General features: G+C 45.2%; 1 protein-coding gene across 1 annotated transcript in view; it reads right to left on the minus strand.

The window, feature by feature from the left end:
- Positions 1–14,636, minus strand: part of BMPER (BMP binding endothelial regulator) — a 230,641-nt gene that overhangs the window by 153,871 nt on the left and 62,134 nt on the right. The window contains exons 5-6 of the mRNA XM_048511883.1: positions 11,600–11,690; positions 5,703–5,785 (exon numbers count right to left, since the gene is read on the minus strand). Of these exons, the coding sequence (XP_048367840.1) occupies positions 5,703–5,785; positions 11,600–11,690 (174 nt within the window). The remainder of the gene's footprint in view (positions 1–5,702; positions 5,786–11,599; positions 11,691–14,636) is intronic.

Raw genomic sequence — 14,636 nt, forward strand, 5'->3', positions numbered from 1 at the left:
CCCACCTTCTACGACTGCTGCTGTTCAGTAGCTACCCTGCAAGGATTCCTGCACCTTCACCCCCTCTGGAACTGTCTGTTCTGCTGATGAGGCCACTGATTCCTTAAGGGGCTGGATGCATCTTTTTATGGCATCCGTTCTGCCTGGAGTGACTTTGCTAGGAGTTTAACCTCTTGACAGACCCTAAAGTCCTTCATGATACGTTCTCAATGTTGCTTTTGCAGATGTCCAGACTACTGATGCATGCTACCAAATGCAGAATAACTGAGTTCAAAACCCAAGGAAAAAAGAAATATAACTAGGACAAGGAATTAGATATAATTAGTAAATTTGCTCTTGAAGCATCTTGAACACAGGTGTCAAACTCGTGGCCCTCCAGATGTTATGGATTACAGTTCCCATCATCCCCCTGCCAGCATCATGCTGGCAGGGGATGATGGGAACTGTAGTCCATAACATCTGGAGGGCCACGAGTTTGACACCTATGATCTTGAATAATGTACATCTGGGAAAGACACTTGGTATCATACCAGAGAGAGAGGACGATGACTTTCCTTTATCCCTCTCTATTCCAGCAGTCCCTTCTAAAACTTAGGAATAACTGCACTGGTTGGAATACTGCAGGGAGGAAAGATAAGGGGTGAAACTGAACTTTTTTTTCAACCCAGGGGCATACATTGAAAATGCTGGGGGGAAGAATTAGGACTAATAAAAGGAAACATTTTTTCACGCAACGTGTGATTGGTGTTTGGAATATGCTGCCACAGGAGGTGGTGATGGCCACTAACCTGGATAGCTTTAAAAGGGGCTTGGACAGATTTATGGAGGAGAAGTCGATCTCTGGCTACCAATCTTGATCCTCTTTGATCTGAGGTTGCAAATGCCTTAGCAGACCAGGTGCTCGGGAGCAGCAGCAGCAGAAGGCCATTGCTTTTACCTCCTGCATGTGAGCTCCCAAAGGCACCTGGTGGGCCACTATGAGTAACAGAGTGCTGGACTAGATGGACTCTGGTCTGATCCAGCAGGCTCTTTCTTATGTTCTTATGTTCTTAACCCCCTCCACATTGCTACTGCCTTATCCTGGAGGAGGAGGAAGAAAAAGAAGAGCTGGTTGCTTTTTATACCCTACTTTTCTTCACTGTAAAGAGTCCAAAAGTGGCTCACAATCACCTTCCCTCCCCCTCCTCACAACAGGCACTTTGTGAGGTAGGTGAGGCTGAGAAAGTGCTGAGGGAACTGTGCCTGGCCTAAGGTTACCCAGCAAGCTTCAAGTGTAGGAGTGGGAAATCAATCCCGATTCTCCAGATCAGAGTCTGCTGCTAAGCTCTACACCACACTGGCTCTATTCAACTATTCTCATATGGGTTCTGCAGTCTCAGGAACGGTTGGAAGGTGCTTCCAGAATGAGGACAGGAAAATTCTGCATGCCTTCAATACACGCATGGTTGGACATCGATCTTGTTTTTCCAGATGAAGAAAACACATCATTTTTTCCAGACAGAACACTGTGATCATTAAATAAATGTCACATAATATTGGTAACATAACTACAGAAGAAATACAGCATGCACAAAAGACTAAAACCTTAAATTCTCCGAATTCATAGAGCCAATATTTAAGGAACTGCCCATGCAATTCAAGTTCATTGGATAATTGTAGACACGGCGATAATATGACTGCCGTTACATTCTTCCCTTGGATATGGACATGTAAGCAGTCCGCATTTGTTCTGGGTTCAGATTTGTCCTTCAAAGGCAACAATACCCTATTTTTAGCCGAACTAACCTCAAAAGGTTATGGTGTGGATAACCGTACGTACGCCACCTTAGACTTATTGGAGGAGAGAAAGAACATAAATATGCATGAATAATACATTGCATATGCGGGCTTAAAAAAAGCAATCTAATTAGGTGAAAGCTAAGCTGATGCACATGCCTCATTTTGTTCCATGAAAACTGTTCCATGAAAAACCCTGAATTCAAAACTGATTTGGTCTTACTGCAGCCTTTTTAGAACAGGCAAAAGGTAACATGTCTTTCCCGCCCAGTTAATGTTCTGGGATATCACTCAGCCCTCTTAGCAATGAAGCAACCAAACATCGTTTGTTTTACCCCTTAATATGGCACATAGGGGGTGGGGGGGGGGGGACCAGTAGCTTTGTTCCCCATTCCCAGCTGGAAACTGAAAGTGGAATCTTCCTCTTCTGAAGCCAGTGAATAGGCCTGCCTACTCACGCAGCATGGCGGTACCTCATATCTCCAAATACCTCACATGCCAGCACTCATAAAGCTTATAGTCTTGGTAACATGGGTGTGTGGGAGACCTGGCAATTAAAAAGGGCCCAGTTATGGGTCTGGAACACTCTCACTTCACAATAAACTTTGCCATGGTTACCACCTTCGCACAAGAGCCATTTTCTTGCCAAGACTGACTTTTTTTAAAAAAAGTTATTTTTAAACTGTTACATCAAAGGTGGGGGGGGGAGTAATAAGATAATTGGAATCTGACTATTTAATATAGTCGGATGAAAGAGAGATGTGAAGAAAGCAGACGCGAAAGCCAAGAGTTCAAACAAACACCCTCCTCCCCAAACAACCAGGCGGGCTACCTCTCAAGCTCTTTGCAAATGTGGTTTCTGAAGAATAACACCTGATTAATGTCACCACCCCATCATTCCAGGGGATATACTTTGAATGGGAGGTGGGTGGGAGAAGAACCAACATTTCTTTGGAAACTTCCATGGGCTTCCTCAAAGCCGTCCCACAGAAATATGCTGGGTGGATGAATTACTGCAAGACAGCTGGCTTCAGTAAACGATCCGTATAACCCTGCCCTTCTTTCGCACATAAATGCACTCCCGAGAGAGATCTGAAGCCGATTCACTCTCACTGAAAGGCAATTTGCGAAGGCCGGTATACAGTATATTTTCATGTTCATCAGGAAACCACAAACCACCTGAAGGACGAGACTACTCAGGGAAGTGTTAATGGACTAAGAGAATGTTTCAAGGATCTGACGCCAGAAAGAAAAAAGCCATCTGGAGTCATAATGATTGACAACAAGCATTTGGCAGATGGACACTAATTCTGCAGGCCGTAAGGTCAGTTCGTTTTAATGCAGCTTCTGCTGCAGAAAAGTTGGCTAACGTTATGGACTCTGGTAGAGAGTGAACGTATGAAGACCTAACGGCTTAAGACAAGCAGGAATACAACCCAAGGCGCTACAATTCATTAAGGATAATTAGATTTGGAGGAGGGGAGAAGTGACATGTACAGACAAACTCATAGATACTGTCAAAGGCTTTCACGGCCGGAATCACTAGGATGTTATGGGTTTTCCGGGCTGTATGGCCGTGTTCCAGCAGTATTTTCTCCTGATGTTTCACCAGCATCTATGGCTGGCATCTTCAGAGGATCGAGGCCATACAACCCGGAAAACTGACATCCTAGTAAACTCATAGGTTTTGAAATAAACATCCACCATTGCCATTAAATAACTGCATCACTTTCTTCTAGTAAAACATGTCTGCTAAACAAGAGAGAAAAATCTGGGAGAGGCCTCCAGTCTTGCTCTCAGAATCCCAAAGTAAAGAAACAGAGGTGGAAATTAGCTTTTTTCCAAGAGCAGGGCTACTAAGCAGAACTGGGAAACATCCTGCCGAAAGCCAAACTACAGATTACATGACATGTGGTCACCCACAAGTACTTGCAGCTGTTCACTGGCTGACAGTTCTCCAGGGGAGCTCTACTTAGAAGTGGAGCAGAGGCCCAGTTCTGGTTGGGACAGCAGCACAGGGTAAGAAAGGCCTGCTCTCTTCCTTCCACGCAATTTTGGATCAGGAAAAAGAGTAGTCATGATGGATCAGACTGGAAAATTAACATAGGGCTGTGCATTCAGCCAGTATGAACTTCAAAGTCACATCATGGAGGAGTTTTGTGACCGGGCATGTGGGTCCGGTCAAGGAGCATTTGCCGGTCACTAAAGTGAGAACCACTTTTTTTTTTTTGCCCAAGTGCCCAAGTTATGACACTCCACAATTGGGTTGAAATGGGTTACTTCTACCTTTTACTACGGTAGGTTAGAATTGGTTGCTTTTACCAACTGGGTTAAAAGTGGTTGCTTTTTCTCTGCGAATGCTGTTCTGCTATTCCAGGCCCTGACAGCCAAGCATTTCTCGGAACAGGAGGTGAAACAAACCTGTCTTCTGTTTTTCCAGCTGTCATCCTAATGCCAAAATTGCAAAAAAAAAAGGGGGAGGGGAGGGGAGGGGAGAGATAGGGAGAAACTTGGAGAAAACGGTCTTTGGTGTTTTACTTCCTTGTTCATTTCTCTTCTTCCTCCGGTACAGAAGTCAGGCTGCAAGATTACAATCTCAGATCACAGTGGAAATCTAATTGGGGTGGGGAAGAATACCTTTCATCTATTCCTCACATGTTACAGCACATCACTCAGAAGCCAATTCCCATACCATCGCATGATTGGATAAGTATCTGAAACAAGACATCCACCCCACTTCTCTGATAAGAGATTTGCTGATGCAATTTCGTTTCTTTAAAGGGGGAAAACCCTGTCAGGGCACAGTAAACTATGACAAGTATCTATGGTGACTCCACTGTTCACTTTCAGACAATATTACACAAGCAGGATTCTAATTCAAAGGAAACAAACAGGTAAGAAAAAAGAGGAGGGGAGGAGAGGAAACAGGAATGAAGAGGAACACAATTTTGAAGGAGAAGCGATGGACTGTTCTTCCATCAGCCGAAACTTGGGTTTCCACTGATAATCCCTGCTCTTAGTACCTGACTGATTTCTCTCAGGTAGGGATGACAGGAAACACCGACACTGGCAACTTCTTAATCGTACTAATCAACGTACAACTTCTTTTTGATGAAGTTTAAGGCGGTGTCAGAGACTCGCAGCCAATTTCCCCCGGGCAAAGTCACACACATTCTACTGATCTTACTGGAACTATTTATACGTGTGCTGAATGATTAATTGAAGGCGGCAAGGGACAGATCCTACGACGTTACACAACATCCCTGCGCCAGGTACAGAACTACACATACAAGGCATTTGGCCTGGTGCTCCTTCAGCTTCAACTGATTACTAACCAGGGACAAGACTTTCTTATGCCACTGAAGACAAAGACATTAACAAAACAATTCCCTTCCTGTTGTAGGGCAGGGCCAGAGGCGTGAACTGAAGGGCAACAGCCAAAGTGATCTTGTGCCATAGCTTTAGCTCGTGGCCCTGAATTATCCTGATTTAGGATTGGTCCAGGATGCAGTTGTGGTTTATTGTAGTCTGAAGAATCTTTCAGTTACCAATTGTAGCCCTAGAACAGTGGTTCTCAACCTTCCTAATGCCGCGACCCTTTAATACAGTTCCTCATGTTGTGGTGACCCCCAACCCAAACATTTATCCATTTTACAGATGGAGAACACTGATGCAGAGAGTCTTAGGCGACCCCTGTAAAAGGGTCGTTCAACCCCCAAAGGGGTCGCGACCCACAGGTTGAGAACTGCTGCCCTAGAATCTCAGCGGAGGAAAGTACTGCTTGTGAGTCCCATATCATTTCTTTTGAATTTAGATAATAATAATAGCAAAAAATAGCAACAGTAACAATAACATTACAATAATGACAACAACAATAATCATCCTTTTTTATAGTCATGTGTGTTGATACAACGCAAAAGACTTACAAGACAAGCACACTTGACGCATTTGTTCCCTTCGGGCTGAAATTCCTCACCTTCATAGTAATGTCTACCTTCAAATGTACAACCTGGAAAGAAAAGAAGAAGAAAAACAGGAGAAAAGTTTTAAACCATTTTGGCTCACATCTCTCTCAAAGTACAACTGCAGCAAAGTATTACCAACCCAAACCGGTAATCAGAAGTTTCGATAAAATCATTATCTGAAAATAATATGGGAATACATATGGGAATTCCGGGTAATTGCCATTTCATTTCCAAGCCCTTAGGGCACACCACATTAACATTTTAAATCTTATCTTCATAACCGCAAAGGTCTATGAACTTAATTAGAATGCATTAAGCACACAGTTCTCATTAATTTATTGCACATCTCAGGAACCTGAGCTTTAACAAACAGGAAAACAGCAAGTGTATAATCCTGGTGGGTCATCCCCATATATCAAAGCTATATATTGATTACATCATGTAGAAACCAGACTCAGTGTGAACATTGGGGGGGAAATCAATGTGATGCTAGAGCCTTGAGCAGCCAAGATAGAGAACTTTCATATCTACCAGTGGCCACTTTATCTCAATTTCATGCAAGACAATGTCATGTACCACAGTGATACAGCCAAGGATGTGGGGAGGAGGAGAAACAGGAAAAGGAATACTCCAGGATGTGAATGTATTCAGTCAAAAACTGCATGGAAATAGTATTAATAACTACTAGTACTGAAGTAATACTAGTAGTAATAACGAAGAGCCCCTGGCACAGAGGGTAAGCTGCAAGTACTGCAGTCCAAGCTCTGCGCCAGACCTGAGTTCAGTCCCGACAGAAGTCAGGACTCAGCCTTGCATCCTTCTAAGGTTAGTAACTTGAAAAAGCGTAGAAAACTAAAAAAGGCAATTGCAAACTACCCTGTAAACATAGTCAGCCCAATAAACATCATGATTTCAGTAACGATCCAGTGCTTGCACAGGGGACTACCTTTACCTTCAGTAGTAATAACAAATGGATCGATGCTGCACTGAAAAGCCTAAATTCTCCCTAGAAGCGAAAATGACTAAATTGAGGTTACCCTACTTTGGTCACAACATAAGAAGATAAGACTCACTGGAAAAGAAAATAACGCTAGGAAAAGTTGAAGGCAGCAGAAAAAGAGGAAGACCCAACATGAAATTGACTCTATAAAGGAAATCATAGTACCCAGCTTCAAGACCTGAGCAAAGCTGTTCATGATAGGACATTTTGGAGGCCATTAATTCACAGAGTCACCATAAGCTGGAAGCAACTTGATGGCACTTATTATACATTCGGATCATTGTTGGTTCTAGCACAGGGGTCTGCAACCTGCAGCTCTCCAGATGTTCATGGACTACAAATCCCATCAGCCCCTGCCAGCATGGCCAATTGGCAGTGCTGGCAGGGGCTGATGGGAATTGTAGTCCATGAACATCTAGAGAGCCGCAGGTTGCAGACCCCTGTAGCACTATGCAAAATCTTCACTGGCATCATTTGTAAACCACAGTGAACAACCGGTATATACAACACATGTAATGAAATGTACTGATCGTACCAAAATCAGAAAGGATTTGAAACACTACAGAATACAGAGTAAAAATAAAACACACCTCAGCAAAAGTAATGTGAAGTATTGCACAAGGGAAAAAGCAACTAAATCTTTCGAAGCCAATGCAGCATGTTAGAGAACCATTTAGACAGCTTACAGTGTTTTCTTTGCTCAAAAGGCCAATTACATTTTAGGTTCTTATCAGCTATCGTATTGTTTCATAGCCATGGTAAATAATGCTCTAGTAAGTATTGTTAAGACATTGTGTGGGATATTGTGATTAAAGATACGTCAAGTCTATGCCTTTATTCCTATAACTTGTTCTGGTTTTCCTGTCCAAGGTCTCAGATTTCTACAGAAAATTTGCTTTTAGGAGAGATTCCTGCTCTTAGGAACTGTGAGGGTAAATCGGCTCTGCATCTGATGCATATGCCTTCCATTGCTTTCTATGGGATGCATATTTGATGTGCACCTCCGTTTTTAAACTCTTAATGAGATTTTGCCGGGGTTTGCTCACCCAGCTGTTGATAATCTTTTTTTCTTGGCAGGAAGTTTCCTGCTCAGACAGAAGATGGGCTCAACTATAACTTTCCAAATTAACAAAAGTACAGTATCTATGAATCTGCAACTCACTGAAGTATCCTTAATTGCTTGATCAGATTTGGGACACAAAGTAGATGTAAGACCTGGAAAAGATTCGAAGGTAAAAAAGGGATTGTGAAGAGTGGCTCGTCAGAAAAAATGGAGGGATATTTCAGATTCAGAGACCTTTATTAGGCATATACAACCCAGGGGCGAACGGTCCCAGAAACTACCGGGACAACGGCGCCGCGCTGCGCTGTCGCCCAATAGACTTACCTTCCCTGCGACCGTCCAGGGCGTCGCCGAGGCCAGGGGACACACCCCCCCCCGCCCTGCGCGACCGCTCCGGAGTCGCAGGGCAGCGGGGGCGTGTCCCCAGGCCTTGGCGATGCGCCGGATGACTGCAGAGAAGGTAAGTCGATTGGGAAAGGGGGGAGGGATGGCGCCTTCCAGCCGCTGCCATTCGCACGGCAGCGTTTGGAAGCCGCTGTTTCTCAAAAACCTCACTCGGGGAGCAAGGTTGGGAAACAGCGGCTTCGCGCCACCGGGGAGGCGCGAGGGCGGTGCGGCTGCGAAGCAGCTGCGCCCCCCATGCGAACAGCTCCCTGGGGACAGTGTTTTTGCTGTCCCCAGGGCGCTGTATTTGGCCCGTGTGGAAAGGGCCACGGAGAGTAAAGAGTAAATCCAGTAGGGTACAGTAAAAGTAATATGGTCAGCAGCCAAGGGAACCTGGTTCAAAACGCACAGCAAAATTTGGCTACGATTTCCATTATTTCAGCCTCAGGACTGTTGAGCAGGAAAATAATCTTTGCATTAATAGGAAGATCTGAGAATCCAACTGAGGTTAAGCTAAAGAAGTCAGGCCTAAAGCAGTTCTTTGGGCAGAAGAACAAGATGTGTTCAAGGGAGTCAGTATAAGTAGATGGAGGGATATTACAAGCACAAACCAGACTGATTCAAGAATCATCAGCAGTATCTCTTGGCCCACTCTGGCTGCCTTCTGAGGGCCTGGTTCCATGCCACCTAGTATCCTAGACCTTGCTCCCAGGGCTGTGAGCATCCGCCTGGCAGCACTCTTCCTACAGTAAAGTTTGGAGCCTTAGCAACCCTTGAGACGCATTTGCGGCTTGACATGAAGAAGTGTTTGGATTTATACCCTGCTTTTCTCAACCATAAAGAGTCCCAAAGCGGCTCACAACTCTTGTCCTTCTTCTTCCCCCAGCAGACACCTTGTGAGGTAGGTGGGGCGGAGAGATTTCCAAAGAACTATGACTGGCCCAAGGTCACCCATCAGGCTTCATGTGGAGCAGTGGGGAAACAAACCCAGTTCAACAGATAAAGAGTCAGCTGTTCATGTGGAGGACTGGGGAATCAAACCTGGTTCTCCAGATTAGAGTCCACCTCCTCTTAACCACTACACCACACTGGACATCAAAGGTGGGAGAAAGTCTGCACTGGATGTGCAGAGGTCAGTCAACTGACATGTCCTTGTGAGCATCTTGCAACATCTGCCTGACATTTGCTGGTGCTAGTTCCTACCCCTGTGGGCAGCTTTTACCCTGGCCTACTTTGGGGTCTTTCACAACAGCAAACTGCTCTTGGTCTCTCACCACAGCTAACCAGGCTGTGCCCTGACTCTGCAAGATGTTTCAGGAAGGGTCCCTGGCTTCTCGCCATGCTCTGATGGTCCAATATGGGCCGTCGGGGGTGGGAGTTTCAGATCCACATGCCTGCAGCCTTCCCACCCCCAATCTAGGCCGCCACCAAGTACCTCCCAGCCCCAGCTCTTTCATGGCCCGTGCCAGCAGGACCTGCCTCTTCCAATCCAGTTTGTCAGCATCACATGGGCAGTTCTCACAGCTCTAAGCCTCCCTCCATGGAACTACAGCACGCACCCCTTGCAAATCGGGGCCACCAATCCTGCTTCAGCAGAGACCCAGGCTATTGGCAGGTGGCCCTCCTCTGAGTTCAGGGCCTCTGTCTTGTGGGATCTTTTTTCAGCCTTTGGAGACAAGACCATCTGGACAGTAGGGCACTGCAACATCTGTGAGGTGGGTCCCCGTGGGGCACTGTCTCCACTTGGATGGGTCACGTCAGGATTGGGGTACACTGCCATTCTTGATCTCCAGACCCCCAACACAGCCATCATTTCTCAGGGGATTTGGATATGAACACCCAGGCAATGTCCTCTGACTCCATGCACTGGCATGATGCCTAAACACTTTTCTCCCTGAACAGGTACTGCATTTCCTCCTCTGACTCTTCTCCATTGGACACTGTATACTTCGAACATTCGTCCCCCTTCACTGGACACAGCCTTTACCTCAAACAGCCTTCACCTCACAGCACAGGATGCAGGCATGCAGCTTCAGCCTGCTGGTTTGGCTGCAGTTGTAGGAGCGTTGGCAGAAGCATAGCAGGTCACCCCAATCTTGTGGCTGATTGGGCATTTGAGCAGATCCTCTTTGGGGGAAGGTTGTGCCTGCATGCCTTCTTCCCCAGCTTTGGGGAGTCTTGGGATGTGGGCCATGTAACCACATACCCACTTGGGAGCGGTGGACAGGTTTTCACCACCAGGTGGCACATCACAGGGGGCTAAGTAGCAAGGGTCACGTGGTCTGGGCAATGCCCTTGCCACTTGGCTAACCTGACACCACAGGTCCACATTAATTCAGCGTGGTTTTCTCACCCACTCTCTGGTTGTTACAGGCTGCAACTCACTTTCAGATGCGGGTTCCTAAATTGTCACGATTTCCTTGGGGTAGTTTGGCCACTGGGGCAGATTTACTTTAGGTAGAGGCCATGCCTGTATGCCCATCTCTTCCATTTTGGGGACCCTTAAAAACGGTCTTGGGGGTGGAAGCCAGGTAGCCATATGTCCAGCTTGAGAGCGTTAGGCTGGTTTTCACAAGTAGGTGGCCCACTGGCTCACACTTGGGATCCTGGGTTTGTAACTCCATGGTTCTCCCTTTGGCAGGCAGGTTTGGGAGATGGTGTAACATCAGCTTGCAGGCAGGATACCCACTGCAGGATCCACCCCCATTATTGCGCCAGCGCTCCTTCTGCCGTAGTCAGTAGAAGCTGTGGCCCAATTTTCGCCAACACAGAATGGTGGGTTTTCTTCCTGCCTCCCTGGCCCACTCCTTCTTTGCCCAGCAAGGAGGAATCCTTGGAGGGTCTGTCCCAGGACACTGGAGATTAATGGTAAGAGAAGGAAAAATAATGTGCCAGAGAAATCCTGTCTCTTTTAACTAAGACTTAAGTTGCCAGATGGTGCTGGCAAGGAATCTTGCACAGAAGTCCCAGGAGAATGGTAAGAGTATATTTTACCTAGGGATAAGGACACTAAGTGAAACTAGGCTAAAGACTTTTAAAGGTATAAAAGAAAATCTGGTACAAGAGGGAATACAATTGTTCGAGCTACTTGAAAATAGCTGAGTAAAGCAATTCCTAACCAATCATATATTTCCATGCATCTGGTTCCAAATAGCTCCCATTTGTGATATTGTACCTTAAAGGTGAACATCAACAAACCTAGACCTAATGTATTTTCAACTTTACTTTTTTCTTTATTGCACCAATATAACCAAACAATGCATCATTAGTGAAATAATGATCAAGCATCAAAAAACAACGTTGATGCTTTGTATAAAAGTAAAACAAGTTTACTGTCACATAAACAAGTTTTAAGAAATATTAAAAACATATGCTTTAGATTTATACGGCACCATCTCCTTGAAATCTTACCTAGACAGGTGGGACAACACATCCCCAGCTGCTTCAAGGGGTTTTTACAATAAACAACACACTGGATCTCAGATTCCGTGATCACTCCTTCCTGCCAGAGAACACAACAGACCAAAAGTAATTAATAAAAAAAATCAATTGATTTATGAATTTATTCACAAAATTTACATCCTGCTTTTCTGCCAATGTCGCCCACCAAGATGGCTAAATTTTTTTTTACAAAACTTATACGAGCAAATCAAAGAACCAAAATAGCAAACATATGTTAAAAACACACAAAAAAAGCACTCAAAACATTTGGCAGGACAACCATCTCTGAGGTTGGAGTTCCATAATTTTTACATCACAGTGGAGAAAGCTCTTTCTCTGGTTGCCACCCACTTAGCCTCAGCAGGTAGAGGCACCCAAAGGAGGGCCTCTGAGGATGGCTGTAGTAATTGGGCAGGTTTGTATGGGAGTAGGCAGTCCTTCAGGTATGCTGGTCCCATGCCATATAGGGATGAGAAACAAATTGGAGGGAGCAGTCTCGTTGGGCCAGTATTGGACTGATATGCTCCCTGTAAACTTTGAAGTACTGTACATGGAGTTAATAGATCTACACAAGAATCTATTTCTTCAATCCAAATTGAACCTTGGGGGTTTTTCCCTGTATGCTCAAACTGCTATATTAAGGACACTTTTGGAATACCATGTTTCCAGTTGCTGGGAATGTGTGCTCAGATATAACTGACTATATCACACACACACACACACACACACACACACACACACACACACACACACACACACACACACACACACACACACACACACACACACACACCCCTTACTGACATTTTCCAGATATAACTGGGTCTCCCAAATATTCTGAAATTTTTCAGGATACCAAAAAATAGACCCTGAAAAATCCCAAATATTCAGAATTAACTGGGAATATTGGGGCCCCATTTGCAGGCTCTCAGGACTCCCCCCTCTCCCCCTCTCATTTCTGTGTCTTCCAGCGCTTGGTATTGGTTTGCCAGGCTGCTTTAGGTAAAATGTTGTCAGTTTCAAGTGTTTTGTTGTTTTTTAAAAGTTCATTCTTTGCTAGAATTGGTTTGCATCAGATTCACAGTTTTGAGGGCGGGTAGGTTGCGTGAATTCTCATGTTTTACATGGGTTGAGATTCTCACATTTTGCATAATCACAGATTTGGGGGTTTTACGTCATTTCAGGTTCTCTGGGTTCACATAGCTTCAGATTCTTGGGTTTTAGATTGGTTGGGGTTAGCGATCCCTTGCAATCGCTAGGGTTTTACATTTTCCACAGGGTTTTTCCCCCTGCATAAGAAACAATGGACAACTGGCGGCACCTTGTTCAGGAGCCTGTAGAATTCAGCAGCCCTTGGTCAAATGACTTGAAAATTGGGGAGTATTTAAAGGAGTTGCCTTGCAATTTGGTGCCAATCTCTTTTAAAAGGCTGCCCAGGCTCCCAGAAACATTCCCTATAGAGCAGTGGTTCTCAACCTTCCTAATGCCGCGACCCTTTAATACAGCTCCTCATGTTGTAGTGACCCCCAACCCTAACGTTTGTCCATTTCACAGATGGAGAACACTGATGCAGAGAGTCTTAGGCGACCCCTGTGAAAGGGTCATTCGACCCCCAAAGGGGTCACGACCCAGAGGTTGAGAACTGCTGCTATAGAGAATAATGGAGCTGAAAAATATCAGAAACCTGAAAAAAAAACCAGGATCTGAATGCCAAACTACTATCTGGAACTCAGGAAACCAGGAACGCAGGTATTTTTCAGCTCCAGTATATCTAAATTAAAAAATGTATCAATTATTTATTTATTTATTTTGCTGCACGGCCCTATAGGAGACCTAGCCTGTACTGGAGAAATATTGTGCAGGAAGAGGACCGATCAGAAATTCCCTTACCCTAAAGTCCCCTACCCAGTATGATACCCTATTTTAAAAACTGACATTAGGTTTCAATAGAAAAATGCTGGAAACTATGGGGTGGGTGGGGCTGTGCCTCAGTGGCAAAGTTCTTGCTTTGCGCATGGAAGTTCCAAGGTCTGGTCCCTAGCCTCTCCAGTTAAAAAGAGTAGATAGTAGGTAGTATGAAAGCACTGGCAGTATAAGGCAGTTTCATGAGACAGAGGCCCCTTTTGCACATGCAGAGTAATCCACTTTCAATCCACTTTCAGTGCACTGTGCAGCTGGATTTTACTGTGCGGAATAGAAAAATCCACTTGCAAACATATGTGGAAGGGGCCAGAGAAAGAGAGAAATTCCATTATATTTGTCCAGAGACAATCCCCACTACTGTCGAATCCCCACTACCGTCTTAGCCAGGTTTCAGAACACAAACTAACCAGGTTTGAGGGACGACCTCCCCGGTCGAATCCCCACTACCGTCTTAGCCAGGTTTCAGAACACAAACTAACCAGGTTTGAGGGACGACCTCCCCGGTCGAATCCCCACTACCATCTTAGCCAGGTTTCAGAACACAAACTAACCAGGTTTGAGGGACGACCTCCCCGGTCGAATCCCCACTACCATCTTAGCCAGGTTTCAGAACACAAACTAACCAGGTTTGAGGGACGACCTCCCCGGTCGAATCCCCACTACCATCTTAGCCAGGTTTCAGAACACAAACTAACCAGGTTTGAGGTCGTTTGTGTTCTGAAACCTGGCTAAGAAGGTAGAGGGGATTCGACCGGGGAGGTCGTCCCTCAAACCTGGTTAGTTTGTGTTTTGAAACCTGGCTAAGACGGTAGTGGGGATTCAACCAATGTGGGAAGATACTCCACCAATGAGGTAGAAACCAAAAAGACAGGGACATGACTCTGGGTAAGCTGTGGACTGACTGCACAAGATATTCAGAGCATGCACAAGGATAATTCACAAGACAGCTAGCTGGTTCATTTGTGCTGTATGACTCTACAGAGTACGGTCAGGACTGAAATGAACTGAAGAGCATAAAAGTGAGTATTCCTATCTGCATCAGCTGGAGACTGTCATCCGCTGAAAACCAAGAAACCTTCTTAAG

The sequence above is a fragment of the Sphaerodactylus townsendi genome, linkage group LG11 (assembly GCF_021028975.2).
Source record: "Sphaerodactylus townsendi isolate TG3544 linkage group LG11, MPM_Stown_v2.3, whole genome shotgun sequence".
In the NCBI taxonomy this organism is placed as follows: Eukaryota; Metazoa; Chordata; class Lepidosauria; order Squamata; family Sphaerodactylidae; genus Sphaerodactylus; species Sphaerodactylus townsendi.